Source organism: Meleagris gallopavo, chromosome Z (assembly GCF_000146605.3).
Source record: "Meleagris gallopavo isolate NT-WF06-2002-E0010 breed Aviagen turkey brand Nicholas breeding stock chromosome Z, Turkey_5.1, whole genome shotgun sequence".
NCBI lineage: Eukaryota > Metazoa > Chordata > Aves > Galliformes > Phasianidae > Meleagris > Meleagris gallopavo.
Window position 1 is genome coordinate 63140230 of NC_015041.2, and position 22740 is coordinate 63162969.

Consider the following 22740-nt stretch of genomic DNA (forward strand, 5'->3'; position numbering starts at 1 on the left):
AGTTAAGAGTTTTAGAAACTGTTAAAATGATCACAGAAGTCGATTTAGGCGCAATTCATTAGCCCACAAGAACATTTTCTCTCTTTTTTTTTTTTTCCTCTATATGAAAGATTTATGGTCACATTTGAGCTCCAAATTAAAGCGTATTTCATACTCTACCTTTTATGGGCATACTGTCTAAAAGAAGAGGTTTGATTACACTGCCTTGCCTTATCAAAGGCTGCCAGCAAAAGCCTAAATAATTTTTTTTTTTTTCTAGAAATGCTGAAATCAACACAACTCTAAGATGAGAACCGTGGTGGCTGAAAACTTTCTATGCCTTCCAGTCATAGCATGATGAAGAAACAGTCCTCAAGAGAAAGTACAAGTTCCATGGAAAAAATATTTTGACTAGGAAATAATTTAAGTAATAAGAAAATAGGAAAAATAAGAAAAAAAAAATACCAACAGATAAAACACACATAGGGTGACTGACAAAGTCATATCAAGCACTTGCCCTTCTGATAATAATAGCATGGAAATGAAAGTACCATATTCCTGGGACAACACTGTGAAAATGGCTCTGAAGCCTGAAAGCTGTCAGGTTTTCTTGGCATGGCATGGTGGGCTTTTAGATCTCTTATTTAATTGTTCTCTTTGGTGAGAAAGCCTGACCACTTCTGGAGTAAGATGCACATATTTGGTTTAAAGCTGTGTATCTGCGGTGTGTTTTTGCATATAACAGCAGAGTGTCCCAGGGTGCAGAAAGCCCATTCCAGAGGACATGAAAGTTTGATTCAACAAAGCTATTCTTAACATAATATGAATCCTTATTTTTTGCAAAAAGTAGTGTTAAAGAGGAGTTGGAGTTGGAATTGATGAGTCCTCCAACTCAGGATATTCAATAAGTGACTGATATTAAGGGCTTTTCTTGAAAAACATTACAACTACTCCCTCTCTTTAATAATGCAGAAACAAGCAACAGCATTTGACTTTTTAGCACCCACATCTGTTGCTGTTATGTAGAAATGAATGAAGTACTCTGAAGGCCGGGTGAAGTTCCTGCTGTAAAGAAAATGAGCTGTCAAAGTCTTTGTATGATTCCTATACATGAGCATTTGGTTCCCCTGAGCTTGCTGCTGGGGAATCAGAAAAGTGTCTCACATGAGCACAGATGGTGCTTAGCCCCTAATCAGGAGGCTGTTTGCAGGAGACTGATTATGGAAAATATGTGGGAAAGAATCAGGCTGCATGGAACCAGCAAGACATACTATTCACTACTACATGTGCCACAACAGATGTGCAGTTACAGACTAAGCAGTGTCTGCTTGCTTCATTTGGGATAGGGACATCTCCATGAGTTCTGCATTTAGGGCAAGGAAAATTATTCCCTCTCGGGAGCTGCTGCTGCTGCTGCATTCAGATCCCTGGGCTGCTGACAGCCCGCTTCTCTTCATGCCGTGCCTCATCAGCTCGCACCTCTCATGAGCAAGTGAGACCCGAGGACACCAACCAGGCTGGGGAACCCATGTGCTCCCACGTGTTGGCCCAGCTCTCCATGCTGGGGACAGCACCAGCACAAAGATGGTCACCAGCGCCAGCCTGAAAACAAGGATGGGACCTGAAGCCTGCAGCTGCTCTCACCCTATGCAAAGGGACAGCAGTGAGCTGGTGCCGCAGGGCACAGATAAGCAAACTGAGGGACCTGGGGTGATGGGGCAGCCTGCAGCCTGCAGCAGACGGGGGAAGAAGGAGCCCGGCAGGAACAGGACAAGGCATTGGCACCCAGGAATTAAGAAGGCAGCAGCTGTGAGCACAGAATAGGAAGGGCTATTTGTGGCCAGCCATGATCCCATGGTTCACCTGTGGCTGAGATAGCTTCTCTAACACCGTTGCTGAAAGGTTTGCAGAGGGCTGGAAATCTTTGGTAGAAGGAAGGAAGGAAAGAAGCCCCTGACTCAGAGGACCCAGAGACCTTTGTTTCACCTGCAGCTTTACTGATGGGAACCAGCCAGCATCACTGCCCCTTTTGTGTGGCATCTCCCAACGGAGCAGCCCTCTTTCACCTACTGCCAAAGTGCTGACCACTGGCAGCCCCAGTGCAACCTCCTGCACGGAACAAGACTATCCCCAGCACCAGGTGAGGGCAGCTGCAGTACTGTCAAGCCCCTTGATGCAGGGCTGAGTTGTGAGGCAGGAGGTGGCATGAGGATCACTTTGGAGTCAGAGTGGGAAAAGAAGCAAGCAGCTGCCTTTACTCTCCCATCATGTGAAGGAGCAGCGAAACAGGTTTTGGTCCTAGAGCTTAACAGGTGGCTTCTACAGGACAAGAGCAAGATTTTCCAAAGTCTCTCACTACCTTAATGCATGAGCTTCAGACACAAGTGACTTGGCAAGCAAGAGGAGACTGAAGAAGCACGGCAAGTCCACCAACAACTGTCTGGTGATGACTAGGGAAATGTGACTGCCACAAGCCAGGGAAATCCATGCTGCCTGAAGCATCAGCTTTTCCGACAGCAAAAAAAAATAGGAGTCTTCTGCAGGCAATGAAGTCTGCTGCAGCTGCTGAGGGTGCGAAGAGCCTTGGCCGGAACATTCAGTACCTGCCTGTGTCCATGTAGATGTTTCTGAGCTCCAGCTCCAGTTGTTTAATTCTGACATCTCTCTGATTTAGGAGCTCACGTAGTCTACGAATTTCTTCCTGTTGTTGGTAAAACATCTGCAGAAGCTGTAAGAAAAGTCACATTTTACTTCTCTTACAGTGAGGAAATACAGACTTATCCTAACAAACGCCACTGATCCTGTCAACTTCTCAGAGAAACAGCACTTAAAGAGAGGGTTTTCAGCTTACAGACTGACCAGCAGCAATGATCACCTGCACTACGAAAGTAGGTCTTCGTCAGTAATGGTATAGCTGCTTAATTCAACAGATAATATAACCTTCCTCCTGATGGCTCAAGCTGAGGAGAGTATTTGCATTTTAGATTCCAGGATCTCCTACTGTCCTACCTGAGGGATTTTTTTTCCTTTTTTCTTTTTTTCTTCTGTTCATGCTCTTTCCTCTCTGTTTGGACTAGCATGACCTTTCACCGTGCACATAGCAGATGACCCAGCATTGAAAGAGATGCTTCTGTAACCTCATGGGGCAGGTTCAGAAACATGAAGAATATCCTTCTTCACACCACTGGAAAATTGGGGTCAGTAGATTTCTGCCCTGTCAAGCTCAAATGCTAAAGCCTTGCCTAAGCAAAAGGGACTAAGCATGACAATGGGGAATGAAAACCTTCCGGGGTTCCTAAATGCAAACAACCTGCACATACTCAAAAATGTCCAATGTGCCAATGGGCTTCCCACTTGCCACAAAGATCTCACACTCTTCCCAACTCTGCAAAATAAATCCTCTCTAGATTCCATCACCTTGTGAACCGCATCTTTTTGCCAGCTATCTCTGAATATCCCCCATGACCCCAACCCGTCACCCTACACCTTCACACCTCATTTCCAGTTTTTGGTGGTGGACACTCAAACACGTCAAAGCCATTGGAGGGACACATGTGCTTATTGTTCGGCAGCCTCTCCTCTACTTTCAGCTGGTTTCTGCTGTCTTTGATCTCACTTTTCGTCTGCATCTCCTCCGGTGGCATTCTTCCTCCCTGACTCTTGTTCGGGTCAGGCCTTTTCACAGGTGGCTCTGACTCAGGAAGCTGCAGTAAGGAATTCACAGGTCCAGAGCCTGGTCTCAAGGATACCAACAGAGGCCCTATGGAGGGAGTCAGGTGACTGGTTAACACTCACAAACCATGTTCAGAAATCAGCAGAAAGCAGTTCATTCAGACAACCTGCAGGGATGGACATGGAGACGCTTGACGGTCTCTGGAGTTCACAGTAGTGAACATTTTGGATTATTACAGTTGAAATCTGTATTTGTTACATCTCTCCTTTAGCTCCACTACTGTTTCTCAGGCCAGAGAGCCAGTAGCAGCTTACCCAAGCCCTAGGGAGCTGAAGGGCTGGGGAGCTCTCTATGTGCTGACCTTTGTTAAATCCGTTCAGCCACTCTTGTGCCGTCATTGCTGGCTGTCCTCCTGTGGTCAAGGGGTAGATGTCTTCCTGGTATGACTCTGACTGCAAGCAAGCAAAACAGTCACAACATCAGAGAGGTTTGGGCTCTGACTGTCCATGTCATGGATCATGGTGGAATAAGGAGCTCATTCCACCTAAGAGCAGGGATGTACGTAAAATCTTCTCACCTGCCCGGAGACTTTCTCCTCCTCACCCCAGCTCAGAAGCAGAGCATCTGACGGCCTATTCTAATTCCTGCCAGTAAAGCCCTTTCACATCCAGAAAACAGACTGGGAAGAAGTTCGTAACACAGGTTAAGGACCCTTTGTTACCAAACTCCTTACATCTGCAAACTAGAAGTTTACAGCCAGCTAGTTGTCCTGATAATCAAAGAGACCCTTTGTTACACAAAAGCAGAGTAGTCTGGTGAGGATGTGTTTTGAAGGGAAGTTGGCCATTACACAGAGATCTAACTCTTGAGTTACCCAACCCACGATTTGGTGGCAGGGCTGCCCCATCAGTTGACTAACTTTGTTCCTTGGAGAAGGAAAGAGAAAATCTCTCGTTCTTCCTGCCATCCAGAAGTCACAGAGAGGAGGCACTGCCCTCTTACTCCTTGATATTTATCCCAGACACATACGTGACCTGAGGCTTACTTACCCATCGAGGGACAATCATGGAGACGGGCTCAATCAGGCTTTTGGTTGGAATCAGTTTGTAAAAACGGAAAATCTCACAAGCTGTCACTTCAAGGCCTCTTTTTGGCATCATTGCTGTTGGGAAAGCATAAGAGAAACAGGATATAAATCTTCGTAGGAGAACTGATGTCAACCATCATGGAAGAAGGGCCAACAAACATGAGTCAGAGTGCCAGCTCAGTAGCAGCATGGTCTGGAATCCTGACACAAAACAGGCTCAGTGTTACAAATTACAAATAAAACTCGATCTTTTTTTTCCTTCCAGACCATAAGGTTACATGCAGGATCTGCAGTGATTGACCTGAGACTCCTGTTCACTATTCATTCTTACAAACTGCAAATGGAGTGACCAACACTGAGCAGACCTAGCAGCCGATGCCACAGGATTTAATTATCATAATCAGTAGGAATGGAGTTCAGGACCTCCAAACACCACCCGTAGCTGGATGGGTCAGACCAAGGGTGCTTCCAGGTCAGTATCATCCCCCCAACACTGTACTAAACTAGATTGGAGTATACTGGCATGAAAATCTAATTTTTCATCCAGCATCATGTGTGTTTCAGGGAGAGTGACAGAGCCAGTTAAGATGTTCAAGTACTTGATAGCTCCAGTAAGAAATCAGTGGAAAAAACTGAATAACAGAGAGATCTTCCAGTTCAGTTTTAAATAATTTATTCTCTTCTAACAACAGCTTCCTGGAGGAAACCTGCAGGCACAAAATCCAGTGCTCTTAAGTATTTGTACCAACAAGGAAGATTAGAAGTGTCTATAGGCAGCATGTAGGGGTGGCAAATGGTGCTAAAAACTCATCTGCCTCTGTTGGGAAATTTGGCCTAAAGGATAGATTAGAAAATGTTCAAAAAAGGGCTGCAGCTGAGATCTGAGAGCTGAAACCCAAATTCTATAAATTAGATTAGTCCAAGAATGGAATAATGTGGGTACAGGTTAATGAGCAAGGGTTTCGATTGGAGGAGGGGTGACCTAGTTGCAGGAGGTCTAACTTGAATGGGAAATGTCAATACAGAAGAAGGTAGGCAAGTGGAAGGAGCAAGGGCAGTGTGTGGCAGGCATTATTCACAAAGAAATCCTAGAGTTTTGAGCTGGAAATCTCGAGGCAAAGTCTTAAAAAGCAAGGAACATGCTCCACCTCTAAATCCAGTCTACAATCCTTTCCATCTTGACCAGCTATGTGGAGGGGATGCGGTGGTCACTGGCAGAGTTCCTCAGTCCATACTTTGCCGGTCAAAGGAGACCTCTCCGAGGTGTGACCATGGTACCACTGAGATACATAGGTGAGCTGGGCCAAGCCAGCCACTGTTCCAGTATGGAGACTGAAATTAACCCACTGTCTTTTCTACACATGAAACGATATTTTGGACTCCAACAGCTTCTAAGATTGGAAGTCACCACCCTCTTGTAACATCAGGCAAACGCACTACCACTCACCTATTCCCTTCTGCGGTAACTGAGAGCGATATTCCATCAGGTAGCTCAGGTATGGTTTCTCAGGGCTAATCTCATAGTACCGTATATTTCCATCACCCTAAATGCAAAGAAAATGAACGTAAGCCAGGATCTGCTGTCCAACATGAGAGCCTGAGGAGAACGCGTGGCCCCAGAAGCTATGCGAGGTCAAGAATGTAAGCACTTCCTACCAAAATATTTACCCTGTATGCGGGGAAGTTAGGACTCTACCACATCCCCGCAGTAGAAGTTACATGTTTGCATAGAAAATGTGGCCTGATTCTCCAGCATTCTCAGACCCCATCCCGTTGGTGTGTATCTCTAGGTTAACGTGACTCAGAAGCATCCATGAATTCAGCCTCAGCGATGTGGATGACACAACACTGACTAAGAGAAGAATCAGACAGCATGTGCTAACAAGGAAAGCACTTACCTTTCCCACAATATAAAGCATGTTTGTGTCTGAGTCGTAGAAAGGAAACAGGAGACCTGAGGAGCCATCCAGTTCCTCTTCCAGTAAAGGCACAGAAAGGTCATTCTGTGTAGGAAAAACAAACAGCTGGAATCACCTGGCAGCTACCTCTAGTCAGGAACAGCTTACATGAATCCCACCTTGGAGTGACATTTGAGAGCTGCTCTGTAGTGACACCAGCACGTCTCAGCACAGCTCAGCTTTGTGCGAAGCATTTGGAAGGCAGCACAGTGCTCTGTCATACACAGAGCAGCCATGTCCAAACATACTCACATGGTACATCAGAGAGCTGCTCTACCTGCTTTGTCTGCTACAAAGGCTGATGGTGTGAAAAAGAGGCAGAGGACTGTGCTGCAAGGTTAGCTGATGCAGGGGGTACAGTGATGTAGTGAACAGAGGAAAAGTGTCTTGCTGCATATGAGGGGGGCAGAGGAGAGTTTCATAAGGCCAGCAATCATCAAGGAAGCATGTCTTGAAAGAGGCAAATACTACCTAATGTAAAGAATAATCATAAACCAATAAAAAATAATAAAAAAGCAAATATTTTCCTCCCTTCAGGGCTTTGCTTGAGTGTGTTTATCTAGAATTCATTTAACTTCCAGTACCCATAACAATAAGACCACTGAGAGCTGCTTTTAACTTTCTTGACCTACCTTTTCCTACACTGGGCACAGTACTATCTTTGTTCTGGTGGATTCTATGCACACAGAGCTAAGAGCATTTTCAGAAATTCATACACAGTTAATAGTATCCTAACAATACGGCCTCTCGCTCTTTAAGAATATGACGGATTGCTTCTGAATTGCTGTTACAAACCAATTCTTGAGCAGGTGGAATAGTTAAAGTGACAATAAAAGAGAGAAGAATGAAGATAGTAAGGTTAGAATTGCTGGTTCAACTCACTTGATCCCATAATACAATCTGCCTATTATTCCACCGGGATATTCCAGTAGAGAGCAGCTTCTTCATGTTTCCAAGAAACAGGACTTTATTGGCTCTGTGAGACTTGTAGCTGGCTTCCTATAGGAAGAGAAAACCCATTCCTGAGTAAGAGATAGCACCTTTCCTTGCTGCAGTAAAAAATTTCATGAGAAATCGCATCATGGCAAGAAACCACCTTCCTTTGCCCATGAAGCTTATCTGGGTGGGCTAAGGCACACCAGTTCATTTTTGTGTAGACACATTTCATTTTACCTGAGACTTCTAGTCCCAGAAGCCATACACAGTTGAGAATGAAAGCACCTCTCAGAGTATCTACCCTCAAATGTGGGGAAGTTGTTCACATCCAACAGATCTTCCCAATTGGGCTGAAACTACAGCAAGCAGGATTTCACAGGGATCTGAGAAAGGGAGCTTGAACTCTTTAAGTGCATTCTCAAAAACTCAGACAAGCTCTCTGGTTAGTGATTCACAAATTCACATCAGGGGAATCCCTAGGAGTTGCACTGTTGGATTTTCTGTGCGCTTAACTGTGTGCAAGTACATCCAAAAGGCAGTCAGCATCATCTTACCAAGAGACACAAAGTACAGACAAATGTACACTTGCAACCAGCTGACCACCTGACCTCTGCCAGCCAGAGCAAGGAACCCTAGAGGACTTCAGAAGGAAGCTATTAACTTAGAGCACTTCACAAAGGGTGTCAGAGAGCAAAGAGCTTGGTAAGAAGATACAGAAACCCTGCCAACAGTGGCAGCAATTGTTTCATGAAAAATAGAAGACAGTACTACCATTAAATGACTCGAAGAATACTGAGCACAGATCTGTCTTTTTTAATGGCAGTTAGTTTACCCAGAAGTGGAAATGCTCCACAGGTGAGATCAGCTGGATCTAAAAACCCTGAAGTCAACCTACTTGTAGGACTGTTCTTGCACGAGGGTCTATCAGACGGATCTTTTTATCTCTGCAGGCTATGGCAAGGAGGCTGCCATCCGTGTTGAATGACATGGAGAGGACCACATCTTTGTGAGCATCAAGGATCTTCACTGGGTTTGACAGGACACTTTCCCTGCTATCAAGGTTCCAGATCATTATCTGAGGCAAAAGAACAAAAAGTCATCTGTTTATTGCCTGGCCAAGCTGGGACTTTGTATATGTACGCTCTTCACATCTTCCTCTCTTCTCTACACGTATAGGTCATACCATCATGTGAGGAAGTCTCTGGACTCTCAGGACGCGCTGGAGACATAACAGCACACCAATGTGGTTAAAGGCTATTAGTCTACTTTATTGTTAAGCACTACTCTATTTATACATGTTAGCAGAGCATTCTGCAAAAACACTCTTCAGTCGTTCACACAGAAACTTACCCGATCAGAGCCATGAGATGTTCTTTGTTCTTCAAAAGGTGTCCTTGATACTGCTTATCTTGCTCCGCAGCTGCTGCTCCGAGCAGCTCCCCCTGCTCCACAGCTGCTGCCCTGAGCAGTTTTTTTCTTACGTTCCCACACCATCACGTATTTAAAATAATTAAAAATAATTCCTGGTACGTAAGGCAAATCATAGCTTATACAAAAAAATGGCCAGTGTCAGTGCAGATATTTGCACTAGCACAGGAATGAGGTCAAAGGTATATGGCATTGGATATTGCTACAGGAAAGGAGAACAGAGTAGGCTGATGTTCATCAGAAGAATGGAAAATGAGCCAGGCTTTTTGAAGCCATGACAATGACCTCTTGCCTTTGGGGTCAGCATGGAACTTCCCTCTCATAAAGGTTTCTGAGGTCTTTATCATTAACTTACAGCTTGAAATGAAAGAAATTTCAAAACAACCTGACAAACACAGCATCCCAAGAGGAGAGCTCTGCAGAGAATGGACCCACCTTGTAATCGTGGCCGGAGCTGAAGAGGATGTTATTGGCAGTGGGATGCCATTCAATGAGGCCGACCCTGCGAGTGTGTCCAAGAAGTTCCTTAGTCGGGGTGGTGATGTTTTTTGTTAGCAGGTGCTTGGGGATGTCCCAGATTTTAACCTGAATGGCACATGATGGGTCTTAGTGAGATTAATGAGTGCAATGCTAATTAGGAATTTACAAATTTATCTTCATACCGTGTTATTTTGTTGGTATATCTTCTGCCTTTATTGGTTACCAGTCTTTCAAATCTATAACTTCATTTTTAGTGGGTCTAATCCTCTGTGGATTGTAGGTGGCAATTTCACCATTTTGTTTTAAATTGGCAATCAAATTTACACTCAGCAATGCCATCAGCACATTTACAAAAAACTATTATCCAGGGTGAGAATAAGCCACAGATCTTACAGACATCAAACCACATCAGCTACAGTTTTCCACCTTGTCTCCTACCAAACTTTCAGCAGGAATGGGCAAATATGAAACGAACTTCAGCAGAAGGTCCTAGAAGGTGTTACAGCATTGACAGATCCAAGCAATCACCCAGTCAACACTACCTGGTAGAGCTGAAAATGCCTTTGTCAAACGACTGTAGCACCGTTTGTCCTATTAAAACTGCACAAATGCAAAATGCTTTGCAAACAGTACAGCAGTTTGACCACAACATTGGTTAAAGTGCACAGAAGCCTGCTTGGGTGGGCACACAGTAGGCACCCTGATGAGGGCACTGGGCAGCATCACACACTGGGAGTCTGCTGTCTCGTAACAGCTCTGCTTGCTGCCCTCGGTTCACCTGGAGGGATGCTACACGAAAACAGAAATAAACAATGTTCCACTGGTATGGAAGGAGACAGTAAAGGTGACCTGTAAAAACAAATTAACCTGTGTAGGTAAAAGGAAAAGTCTTTCTCATGTTAACCCTACAAGCACAAGCCTTTAGAACGATAACAGAAGATTTACCCTTTGTTCGATGACTCTATTTGTGCTAAGTTCTCTAGGACTTAACCTGAAGCAAGAAGCTTCTATAAGATGGAAATGTTCTCTGAATTATACAGTCGGTGAAAATTAGCCGCAGTTGCCCAAATCTCCCACTGTTCAGCTGATGAGGATCACAACATTTTACACCAAAGAAACAGAGGCACAAATTCAAGGACTTGCTAGGAAGGATCACAACCACCCTTCTCACCAGCACTCATTTCTGCAGAATCAAATCCATTGGAAAACTAAGGACTATGAAATGCAGTGAACTTCCACAGCAATAAGAGAATGCATCAGACCCTACAGCCTCAACAGACATCACTACATGAACGGGTCTGAGGAAGTGAGGAAGGGGAGCTGTGAAGAACTGACTAGGATGAACGACGCACTCTCCATGCCATGAAACTGGCTGGAACGCACAGAGAAGATGGAGCCAGACTTCTGAGGCAAACAGAGCAAAGGACACAAATGGCAGTATGGGCACTCCCTCGGGATCGGAGAAGCACGGTTCTCCCCAGAAGGGTCCCAAGAAGATTGGACCAGTGAGGCTACGATGTCTCCAACCTCGGAGATCTTCCCGACTCAGCTGGGCAAGGCCCAGGGCAGCCTGATTCAGAAGGCTTGTTTCAAGCAGGGCTTGGACTAGGTGACTGCCATGTTTCCAGCTATCAGCTACCAGGAAGGACAGTCACGTTATAAAACACAGTCTGCTGTCCTCACTACTCAGGAGGGAAGGAAAAGATGATCCTACACTGTATAGCTGTGCAGCAGATCTTGGGAGACCCCATTCTGTGGTGCCAAGATGATGATGGTGAGGTACTAAAAAGGAGAATAGAGTCCCAGCGCAGCAAGTTTTTTGAGTAACTTTTGGTACTAAGATCTGTGATCAGCTGAGTGTTTCAACTCTCCACCCTGGAGAGTGATCTAGTCTAGGAAACCAGAAAAGAAAACTGGCAGAGAGCAGCTCTTCTGCAAAGGCACTGAGGGTCTGGTAGACAACAGAATAAATATGACCAGGCAGCACACCCAGGCGGAGATGAAAACTAACAACATCCAAGTCTGGAAAAACAGAAAGATAGCTACTAGATCAGAGGAGCTGACTTTTCCCTTTACTCAGCAACCATTCAACAACCACGGGAATACTGCATCCAGTTCTGCATTTCCCAGCACAAGATAAGCGCTGGTAAACTTATGTGAGTCCAGTGGAAACCACCAGGATGTTCTTGTCCTGAGAGAAGAAGCTGAGGGAGATGAGCCTGTTCAGAGTGGAGAAGGGATATCTTCAGAGGAATCTGCTAAAAGCCTTATCTTTTAGCCTAAATCTTGTAAGATTACTTACAAGATTATTAAGAGAAAATAGTGCAGTGCTTGTTACTGAAGCGCAGAGTGGGAGGATGGGATGCAGTGGTCATTAACTATACTGGAAAGGTTCTAACTGCATGTAAGGAAAAAGTTCCCCATAGAGTAGTGAAGAATAACAACAGGTTGCCCAGAAAGGTGATGAAACTTTGGAGATTTTTGAGACTCAGCTCTACAGATTGGGACAGTAGGTGGGGCCAGAGGCTTTCCAAGCTCCCTTTAAATTCAAATTGCATTTACTGAATGTATTCTGCAATTGCAGCAGGAAGCTTCAAAGCTTGTGCTTACTCCTCATCTGAGGCTCAAAAGTAAGGCCATGGTGATGCCTGTGTGCCCCAAGTCCTTTCTGAGATGGCATGAGCACGTGCATACCATCTGTAAGTTAAAATACAACACCCAAAGGCAGCCCAGAAATTGAAAGAAGCTGGGAGAAAACAAACAAACAAACAAACACGGAGATCCTAAAGAAAGCAAAATCACTAAACAAGAAAGGAAATTCAAAGCACACAGATTTCTAATTCAAGAGAGATTCCCGGCAGATCTGAAATGGCAGAAGACATCCAGCAAGGCACGGCTGGAGAAAACAAGGCAAACCTGCCACATGCTGTGTGGCAGAGGGTAAATAAACACAACAGGAGGACACACGTGGGATCTCTGAATAAAAAGCATAGCAGGTAGTCAGGCTCTTTGCCGTCACAGACACCAAATCACACTCTGATAGGCCACAGAAAGCAACCTTCCAGTGGGTGGGCATAGGCTAACAAGTCCCTTACAAACACAGATTGCATCTTTCTGCTCCTAATAACTAAACTGCATCTCCGCTGAAGTAATCTGACATGTGGAATTTGCTGTATATCAATTGTTTGCGTTAGCATTAATGTTTGCATTTCTGGAGTTCTTCTGTGTGTTCAGTAGGAAAATGCTCTCTTTGTTGCCTGGGGCAGAATAAAGTATGACATGGGATCCTTAGCTACCCTAGCATGGCTTTACAGAGAAACTCAGGGCAGGAACAAGCTCACAGTTGCTACGCAGGGAAATAATCCGAAATAGCCGTTGCAGATCGTTGCACGAAGCTTTTGTTTTGTGCTAAAGGAGGAGTTTTGTAGTGATCGACCTTGAAGTGATTTTAAATTCATATTCTTTCTCACATAAACATAGGCAAAAAGATGGAAGGCGCACAAAAAAAACCCAGATATTTTTCCTGTCATGATTTTAATAACATCAGCTAGACGGGATCACGTAGGCCTGACCCAAACACAGAGATCCCGCTCCTGTGCCCGGCTTTTATATGGATACTTTCACGTATCATCCATGGGCCTTTTGATTCTTTCCTAATTTCTCTCCCCCAAAAGCACATTGGGCAGGTCATAGCACAGAGGATAAGCTGGGAAACTTACGGTGGCATCTTCTGAACACGACGCTATTACAAAGTCATTGAATGGGTTCCACTTGATGTCCAGAACGTTCCCTTTGTGCCCACATATTCTGGGATAATGCGGGTCAAGCTTCCCTGTCTGGAAAAAACAAATATCAAAACAAAGGTGAGCCATGGAATCACAGGCTGTTTCCAAGTGAGACCTGAGCCAGCCCCAGTGAGAAACCCCCTTCTGTTGTTAGGTTCCAAATACCCCAAGTGGTCTCTGCTGAGAATGGGGCTCTGCTGTTCCTGCAAGACGAGTCTTAAAGAAATCACTGACTGGAAGGGAAGCGCTGCTGCTCAGGCTTTCCTTAGAGCACACAGCTACCAAGAAAACTGTACACATACAGCAGTCAAGAATGCTGTGGTTATAGAAGTTATTACTGTATACAGATGCCAAATAAATTTACAGGGGAAAAGGGAATGAACTGAATCTCGCTTTTTGTTTTTTTAGAGGTTTGGGGAGGACAGGAAAATCTCATGTTTGTTTCTTGAGTTTGCCTTCCATTTAAGCAGGAAAAATGTTTTAGCTTGCCTTTTTTAGCTTCTTCAAGTAGAATTTATTCAATTCATTGATTTTTTAAGCAAGCACACTCAAGCACAAATTACAATTCCCGTTTTTTCTTTCAACAAGCTATCCATTCTTCTCCGATGGTTTTCAAATCCGATCATTCATCACGTTAAATCAACATTTGGGACCTTCTATAAATACGCCACGTTTGGGCAGTAGGCTCGCTGCTAAATACCATCCACAGTGAAACACACCTTGTTCCACATGGGGGCTGTGCTGCACCAGGATAACACGCACTGCAAACAGCCTCTGCCACAAAGTCACCTCAGCCTTACGTGCAATAGGATTGCACGTCAGAGCAGCACGGGCTTCTCCTCCTCAGCAGGAGAGCAAGAGGAGCTCCAAGGCCCCTCTGCCAAGAGCGCAGTCCCTTGAGAGATGGTTTCAAGCTGGTCGTGCTTCACTTGCCTTCTTTTATCCCAGCTGGAGGAATCATAAAACAAATGAGCACAAACGTTTGCTCTTCTGGGAAGCAGGCGGTGCAGGACTGTGCTCCTCATGCTGCTCCAGAGGTGGCCCTCAGGGCATGCAGCGGAGAGGACACGGTGCTGACCACAGTCAGGATGTGGCAGCCGTGTCTTTTTGCCATCCCCAGGCGTCTACAGACTGGCTGCTTTTTGTGCAGAACCAGATGCAGTGTAAAACTACTCTGGCCTCGCTGGAAAGTTTGTCACACAGACTGGGACTAACCTGCTTGAAGCAAAACACGCAGAGGGCTTTGAAATGTAAAATACCGTGCTTTTATAGACTACAGTCTTAAACAAAGCATTTTTGTAATAGGAGCAATAACAAGTGACTCGGGAAGGGAAAAGACAAGACATAAAAGGGCTTTAATGAGCAGCATTTTCCTGCCCAGAGTGTCCTTCTGCAGGATTCAGGGCTTGGTTTCAAGCTGGCAATCCAGTAGGCTGGGCAGCCAGCATCACAGGGATCCCTTCATCCCTGTGGGAACTCCCACAGCTTTCTGCCTTTTCTGCTCCAGGCTCGTCCTGGGAGATTCCCAGGCTACCCAGCCATTCCATCATGCCACACTGAGACCGCTCTGCCTAGCAAACATAGCCTCATCAGGCTCAGCTGATCCCAGAAAAGGAGCCATCTGTGCTTGCACCAGTCCCACCTGCCCTGAGGCAATTCCACAGCTCTGGCACTCAGCAGAGCCCACAGAACACGATAAGCTGCCAACAAGCACACAGGACAAGCCTCAGACAAACATACTGTTGGGTTCAAACTGCTGCATGTGGAAGGTTTTTCACATGCTGGGAAATTCAATTCCATCAGCCAAGCACTGTTCTAGTAACTAGATGTGTTGTCCTCCATGCAGAGACACCTGGCTTTCATAGTTGCTTACAGAGCTTGATAACTAGCTTAATTTTTCAAACACTTGCTTTACAAGCTCCCGGCATTTTTGAAGAGTGTGAGACACTGTAGCCAGACATGGCTTCCTGACAAAAACCCGGGGCTCACTAGAACAACAGCTAAAACTCTCCCAGTAGATTTGCACAGCACAGACTACCATTACATTGGTCATTCCCGGTCCTCAAGTGCTCTTCAGAGGACATGAGCACACGCTGCCATCACATTATGGCGCAGCATCTCCTTTGGCCCCACTTAGTTAAAACCTCTGGGGTCATCGCAGCTGTCATTTCATAGCTTTGTCATCCAAGAGAATGAAGCAGACTTTGTGTCTGAGAGTTCCACGTAGCCAAAGAGGTCTATTTCACACCTGCTGGTGGTGTACTCAAGGACTGCAGACTGCACAGACCTGGATACAAACATTTCCCCGTCTCCCTGGATTTTGTTTCCATTTTGCTATCTTTTGTTTCACGCTGCAGTCCCAACCAAGTCTGGTCACGAGAGAAGGAAAACAGAAGATTTTTTTTTCTTTCAGAGGAAGGACACAAAACTGGCATCTGAGTCGAGAGCTTTCTTTATCTGTGGTGCATGTACTCCCACAGTACGTCTATGTCAAACACCAACCTACATGAAGGCCATGCTGTGGGATGGCAGCTCAGCTCCCAGTTTTCTTCGCTCTGTGTGTCCTCAGACTTGCAAGATTTACAAGGTCTGTGCTGGGCACCAGACAGCCCCTGCGCCCACAGCCGCTTCCATGGTGAAATGCATTGCTCTTCCACTCAGTTGGCTTCAATGGCACATCCTCATGAGAGCCTAACCTACACACCGTGCAAGAGAAGACGGTTTTCCAAGTGGTGGCAAAAATACAACTCACTCCTCTTCTGCTTGAAGGCACAAGTATTGCTTCTAGGCCTGGGAATGGGTTATGTGTAACTAAGGGCTCTTTTTCTAGAGCTGCTTCCCATCCATACCTTATTCACAAGTTGAGTGAGAGGGGAGGAGAGGAGCAGAAAGACGCATTTCGTCAAGGAGAAATGAGCGCACATTTCCATGAATCAGCAGGAGAGGAACATGATGAACACTGTCAAATTTATCAAGGCTGAGTTTGCATTAGAGCCATGCCGACGTGAGCAGCCCCTCTGCATGCAGACACAGAATAAACTGCAAGAAAGGGGCAGAACGGGATGGGAGCAGCTTCCCGCACAGCCTGTTCATCCTCCCTAGAAAGCATACTCCAACACAGCCCCCACTGTCTGGGTACCATTTCCCACTCCAGCCAAAGGTGAGATCCTGGCTCCTAGGCTCTTCCTCCACACTGCGGTACATGCGGGCTGTGTCTGCTCCCTGTGCATCCCGTCAAAAATAGCCATGGATTAGCAGTCTGCCATGTGGGGACAGCACTGCCCCAGACACACCTGCAGACCAGGCTGCTGTCGGCTCCATAGCAGCGGGGCAGGAGCTCAGAGGCCCCACGAGAGGCAGCGGCCACAAAGAGCACCTCAAGGAATACAAGTCAAAAGCTGCAGCTTTCCACCAGCTGGCACCAGATTGGAAGCTTGTCGTGGAAAAGTTAACTGGGACCACAACAGGCAGGTTCAGCGAACCCCTTTCTGAGGGTGTCTGAAGTAGCTCTCCCCTACAGCCTGGGTTAGGGGAAGGTATTCAGAGGACGGCTGTAAGAAGCACTGCACATACAGATGCTTTCCCCAATCCACTGCCAAAGCTTAACTCTCAGGGGGCTTCCTGAACTAGAGGAACTGCCTCTGAATAAGCACAGTTCACAGCACAGCTCTTCTCCATACACCAGTCCCATTTTGAATCCCTTAATTCTTCAGGCTCATCAGCATCCTGAGCTGTGAGCTCCACATTTGAGCTGTGAAAGTGTTGGCTTCTGCCTGCCACGGTCCTGCTTCCCTCCATCATGTCCCCTTCACCACTCACAACTAAGAATTACTTGCCAGACCTCTTCCCCACCCTGTTTACTTTTTCACCTGTCTTGCTTATTTGTCTTTTTCACCCAGACTGATCGATGCCTATCCTACAAAGCCTTCCCTCTATGAAAGCTATCTCACATCTTCACAGTGTACTTGAATTATCCTTTTCTATTTACCTTTTCTAGCTCTACTTTGCTTTTGACTTCTGCAAACAACATTTCATAGCTGGGTGGAGTATGTAAGCAGGTTTTAAGGAGGGAAGAACTGTTGCCAAAGATGGGCTGAGCTGAGAAGTGACAGTAAACAATGCAAGCATCTTCAGCTCGTTTAACCAATGCTTTGAGAGCTGGGTCCCACACCATGTCCTGTACTCACCAGCTGCCTGCTCAGATGCAGCTCTGAGATGAGCTCTTCAGCCTCAACCGATTGTGGTCGAGGGGGCAGAAGTGACTCAGCCAAGAAAAACAGGGCATGGTTCATCTTAGGACTGTCCCTCAACAGCACCAGCTGTGAATGCACTGAATAAACAAAGTCTAGAAGGGCCAGGAACTATACCAGGTTCTTAAAGTGCACTCAGATCACTTTCATCCTTAGCAAATATATATTGAAAAAGTGGCATTACAATAACACCATCAATTAACTTTTAATTAAAGGCTGAACTTTCGCCTTTCATCTCTTCTGGTCTGATTCCAGAGAGCTCATAACCTCATCCTGAAGGTAATCCACATTAATGCATATCGACTTCTTCTAAAGCACAAATGTCAGATGGCCAGCTTTTCCTCTCATCAAATCTCTAAGTCATCAAAACCCACAAACACGGGATTTGTTTCTGAAAGGGAAGCTTTTCTAGCATCAGTGCTTGAAGCTCAAGAGCTTCATTATCTCATAACCATATCCGCATTCCTTTGTGAAGGAGAAAGCAGTTATAACAAAACATATCATACTCTCCTTCGGTGACAGCCGAAGCCATGCCGCTAAAGCACCGTTCAGATTTTGCCCTCTGTACCTGCTAACTGCTTTTTGATTTGCCATTTCTCCTAGGAGACAAACATTTGAGCACCACAGTTCCTGCTGATTACGCAGGGCAACGGAGATACTACGTGAAGGAAGGTGTTGGCAACCTGCAAGCCGCTACCTAAGACGTGTTAGGTCACCTGCAGGGAACCCGGGGCCCTATCCACGCTTTCTTCAGCTCAACAAACAGCACTATGGAATATCCTCTGTAAGGTCCACCTCCCTGCGATGCCAGCTCTCTTCCAGCGCTCACGAAAGCCAGCCTGCCTCGATGGAGCTCACCTGGTGGATGGGAATGACAAGGAAGGCCCCTCCGCCCGCACACTCGGTCACCACGGCGATGAAGTGTGGGTTCACAGCACAGAAGTGGTTGTCGTGGACGCTGTGGGTGATGGGCACGCAGTCGTAGCATTTCTCCTTGCTGGCGGCCTTGCCGTACACATGGCGGAACTTGGAGCTGCGGTACTGCGGGTGCCACGACATCTGTGGGGAGAAACACAAAGCAGCACAGTGTGAGGGCAGGCCCCGTCAGCACGGCTTGCGGGTACGTCCGGCCACATTTCCCCCTTTCGTCTCTGCTGGCAAGAGGGGAGCTCAAGAGAGAAGCAGTCCTCCCTCCCCAGCCCCACCAGCCATCCCAGCAGAGCCAGGCGAGGCTCAGGGCACAGGACTCCAGGTGGCAGAGCGCTCGGGAAGCACGGAAGTTAAAACATCCTGGATGAGGGGAGTGAATGAGCCAGCCCGGATGCATACTTCATTTAGCTCTTCGGTGGTTTAAGGCCAAAAAGAAGTCAACGTTTTGCTGGCATAAAAGGAAAAATTAGATTTGACAGAGAGGTGGCAGGCACCTGTTGGTTTATTTTCCCACTGACAAAGAGAGTGTGTCTGGTTTATAGCTGCACCACAGCCCTTCACCAGACAGCATTTTGAACAGTATTAAAATTGAAGCACGCCAAACAGAAGAACTACCTTCTCACAGAGGGCAGTGTGGCTTTATGGAACAAACAAAACTGATTTAACACAGGAAGCTACCAGCGCAGTACAGAAGGAGCAATCCTGGCTACTAACTCCTCCCTCCAGATAGAGCCAGACAGTAAGAGGCACCTGGAGGGAATGGAAAGGAAAACAAATGCAGACCAGGCAAACAAGTTGTAGGTGTAAGAGTTCCACACAAACAACTGCAAGTATGGGCAAAGGCAAAGGGACAGGATTTTGCACCTTGTTTGATGTGCAATGGCACAGTTTAATTGTGATGCTGAAGCAGTGGTACTGCATTTCGATGGGGGTCCCAGCCAAGCAGCTTTCGAGTTACAACAACGGATACCACTCACTCACATGGGTAAGCACTGGCAGCAAAGCATGCACTCAGCATAGGGAAGCAAGATGCATCGTCAGCATTTGACAAGAAACCGTAGTTTGAAGTATCCTTGCATCCAGCATGACATTGCAAACTGGCACTCATTTCCCTCATGGAAAAGCTGCTAAATGCCAGCAACCTGTCTTGCTTGACCCTGGGCAGCCAAACTGGGGCTGCAGAAGTACCCATCAACACAAAGATCCAGAGAACGTGCATCTCACATGCACACAACATCTGGTCTGCGAGTTGCACTAGGTCTCCTGTGCTGTCCCAGTTCCTGCCCTCCTCTCATCCACCAGCACAACTCAGAGCCAGATCCACCCTCAACAAATACCCACACCCATAAAAAGTCGGTCCTGGCAGATCAAAGTTGGCTCCTACAGTCCCTTCTGTCCCTCACTTTCAACACAGAATGTCGTACCTTCACTAAACCTGCATTAGCCCATATATTTAGCTGATTAAATTTCTTGCGCAGAAAACATTAGGCGCAGCAGATCTCTGATAACTGTAGGGCCACCTTCCCCAAACAAACCAAAGGAATGCTAACTACTTGATAAAGAAGTCACCGATTCTGGGAAACTAGTCTTGGAGGAAGGGATGTTCACAGGCAAAAGGACAGCTGAGGTGCAATGGGCTGGCTCCCTGCACAGCCCCAGGAGAGCAGTGTTTTCAAACAACCTCATGTTTGTTACAAGCAGGAGTTTGACTTTATCTTTGCTGGGGAAAAAATGAAATAAAATCACCATGCTGTCTGGATGCAGCAAGTCCTTACAGCAGGAAAATTAGCTTTCCAAAAGGAAGCTGATTACCATGCTCCGGGGAACTTCCAGCTGAACTACTCCTGAGCTGGGAGGGGTTTTGTGAACAGGAGATGCTGCTGAGATGTCTCAACAGCAACAATCTCAACTGAGAAATGAGTCACCAAGAGCAGGGGAGAGTTCATTGTTAGACTGTCATTTCTATGGGAAGAAGGAATACACAGCAAGATACTGATGTCCTATAAAGTCTACCTGCAAGAGTCTCACTACAAACAAGGAATAAAGGAAACAAGGAAGTAAATGCTCCAGTTCAGCCTTCAGTGCTTAAGAAACACAGAAAAATAGCCCTTTGCTATTCCCATTTATAGATGGAAGATTTGGCTGCCACTGAAATGGACTGCACCTACAACTTTCCCAAGGCACAGAAGAGCAAGGTATGCCTAGGAATAACAGAAAACTGGCAAAGACAGTCCTAGTGGAACTGTGATCCTCACAACACCGTTGTAACAACAACAGATCAGCATTAGGAGGTAGACGTGGGCTGAACGACAGGAAAACCTTGTCTGGGAGGACTGCAGAGGAGTGCTTTGCAGCAGGTTGCTCAAGTAGTGATGGGGGTCTCCATCCTTGGAAATCCTGTCACAGCTTGGCTATAGAAGGCCCTGACCTCCTGTAATGTGGGTCATAGTCCTGAACAGGAGGCTGGACCGGGGAAAACTGAGGGCCATTAAACCATATTGAAACCCCACAGCTTGCAACAGAGATTTTTAGAGGGTCCTCTCTATGAGCAGTCCCAGGATTGAAAGAAGAGTCAAAATAAGGACAAAATTATAATGCTCAAGTGCAAATCAGGCAAACAGATGAAAACGAAATGCAGAAAATACGAGTGTGCTGCAAAGAGCCTCTCTAAGAATGGGAGAGTACCTGAGAAATGTGTTGTATCTAAGCACACAAACCTCTGCCTGTGGATCTGTTGGAGAGTTTGCCTGGAAAGAAAGATCTGTAATCAGTGTGATCCTCTGTAAAACCCTGAAACGTGTTACTGAATGAATGATGTGGCTCAATCAGCAGGAAATTTGGAAGATTTATCAGCAGATCAAGGTCAGGGAGTGAAATTACAAGATACAGAAAGCTTATATCCTATAGCTGATGAGATAATACAATCTTCTGAATAACTCTGAAAGTTCAGTTTTTTGGGAAAGTGAAAAGGCTCTGAAACATGGGCCACTGAAAAGCCTTACGAAGAGTCTGCCATGGGTGCTTCTCAGTGAATGATGTGAGGGAAGGAGCTGTAGCAAACAAAAAAGCCCCAGAGCCTCTGCACTGTCCTGTCCACGCCAACAAGATGGTCTGTAAATTAAAGCAGAGTTCCAGAATTACCCCTCAGGCCCCACATTATCGCAGAAATGGGCCAAGATCCAAGAGGTTCTACCCAGAAGGGAGTTATGTGGGATAGGGATACCATATCATACCAGAAATAAACAGCCAGAGTTAAAGAGAACACGGTGGAAAGTTGAAAAAAATTGTTCTGCTTTGCCGGCTTGAGATTATTCTGGGGCAAAAGGCTGCAAAATTAGCCTTCGACTAATGAGTCACAAGTGATGCAGAGGGTTCCCGTGTACCAGAACAGCCTGCTCAAGATGTGATCATCAAGTAAAATCTCACGTACATCCGAGTTCTGCTTCCTCTGTGAATCTGGGTGAATTTCTCTTGCCGCCGAACAAAATAGACACATGATAAAAGTGAGACCTGTGTTTGAGGACACCCAGATGTGTCATAGCCTAACCCACAGCAAACTGGGAGCACTTTCTCCTCTGGTGCTCAGTATTACGTCACGGCAGCAACATCGACTCTAATGGTCCAAAAACTCACAAGGTTGGCAGCAGCCTTCTGGCCTTACACCATTTTCGATGGTCTCGGTGTACAGTGTAGACAGTGGCAGCAGCCAGAAGACCTACAGAGCTATTGAAACCTGGAAGGAAGACTGAGGGCACCTCATCTCCCGGAAATACACACTGCCACCAGCTGACTTCTAGCACATACTCCTGGTCTGTTCATGTGCTGGCACCTTCAGCCCATCCTTTCTCTTATTCTCTCTTGCTCAAAAAGCAGAAAATTAATACAGTGTGTGTGGGGGGGGGGGAAATGGACTTGAGTAGAATTGGATCACAAAAAGCACGTGGTGTGGGACAAATGGAGCACAAATGGATGGTGGTCACATCACGGCAGGATGCAGAGGGAACCGGAGTCCCTTTGGCAGCGCTGAGATCCCCTCAGCTCACCCAGGCACCGTGCAGGAGGTGCAGCTGTGCCACCAACCAGCCTGCACTGCAGGGAGCAGGAGCTGCAAACCAGACCTTGCTTGTGAGCTAGTGCACACGTCTCCAGCAGGGCTGTGAGCACCACTGCAGGCTGTGCTCCACCGAGCCAGTTCAGGGAGCAGTTCAGACTACGAAAAGGCCAGATGTGAGAT

General features: G+C 46.3%; 1 protein-coding gene across 1 annotated transcript in view; it reads right to left on the minus strand.

The window, feature by feature from the left end:
* Nucleotides 1-83: 83 nt before the first annotated feature.
* Nucleotides 84-22740, minus strand: part of CORO2A (coronin 2A) — a 28040-nt gene continuing 5383 nt past the window's right edge. The window contains exons 2-12 of the mRNA XM_010726179.3: nt 18435-18635; nt 13261-13377; nt 9497-9646; nt 8529-8708; nt 7580-7696; nt 6638-6742; nt 6187-6283; nt 4702-4814; nt 4014-4104; nt 3474-3739; nt 84-2707 (exon numbers count right to left, since the gene is read on the minus strand). Of these exons, the coding sequence (XP_010724481.1) occupies nt 2576-2707; nt 3474-3739; nt 4014-4104; nt 4702-4814; nt 6187-6283; nt 6638-6742; nt 7580-7696; nt 8529-8708; nt 9497-9646; nt 13261-13377; nt 18435-18635 (1569 nt within the window). The 3' untranslated portion in view covers nt 84-2575. The remainder of the gene's footprint in view (nt 2708-3473; nt 3740-4013; nt 4105-4701; nt 4815-6186; nt 6284-6637; nt 6743-7579; nt 7697-8528; nt 8709-9496; nt 9647-13260; nt 13378-18434; nt 18636-22740) is intronic.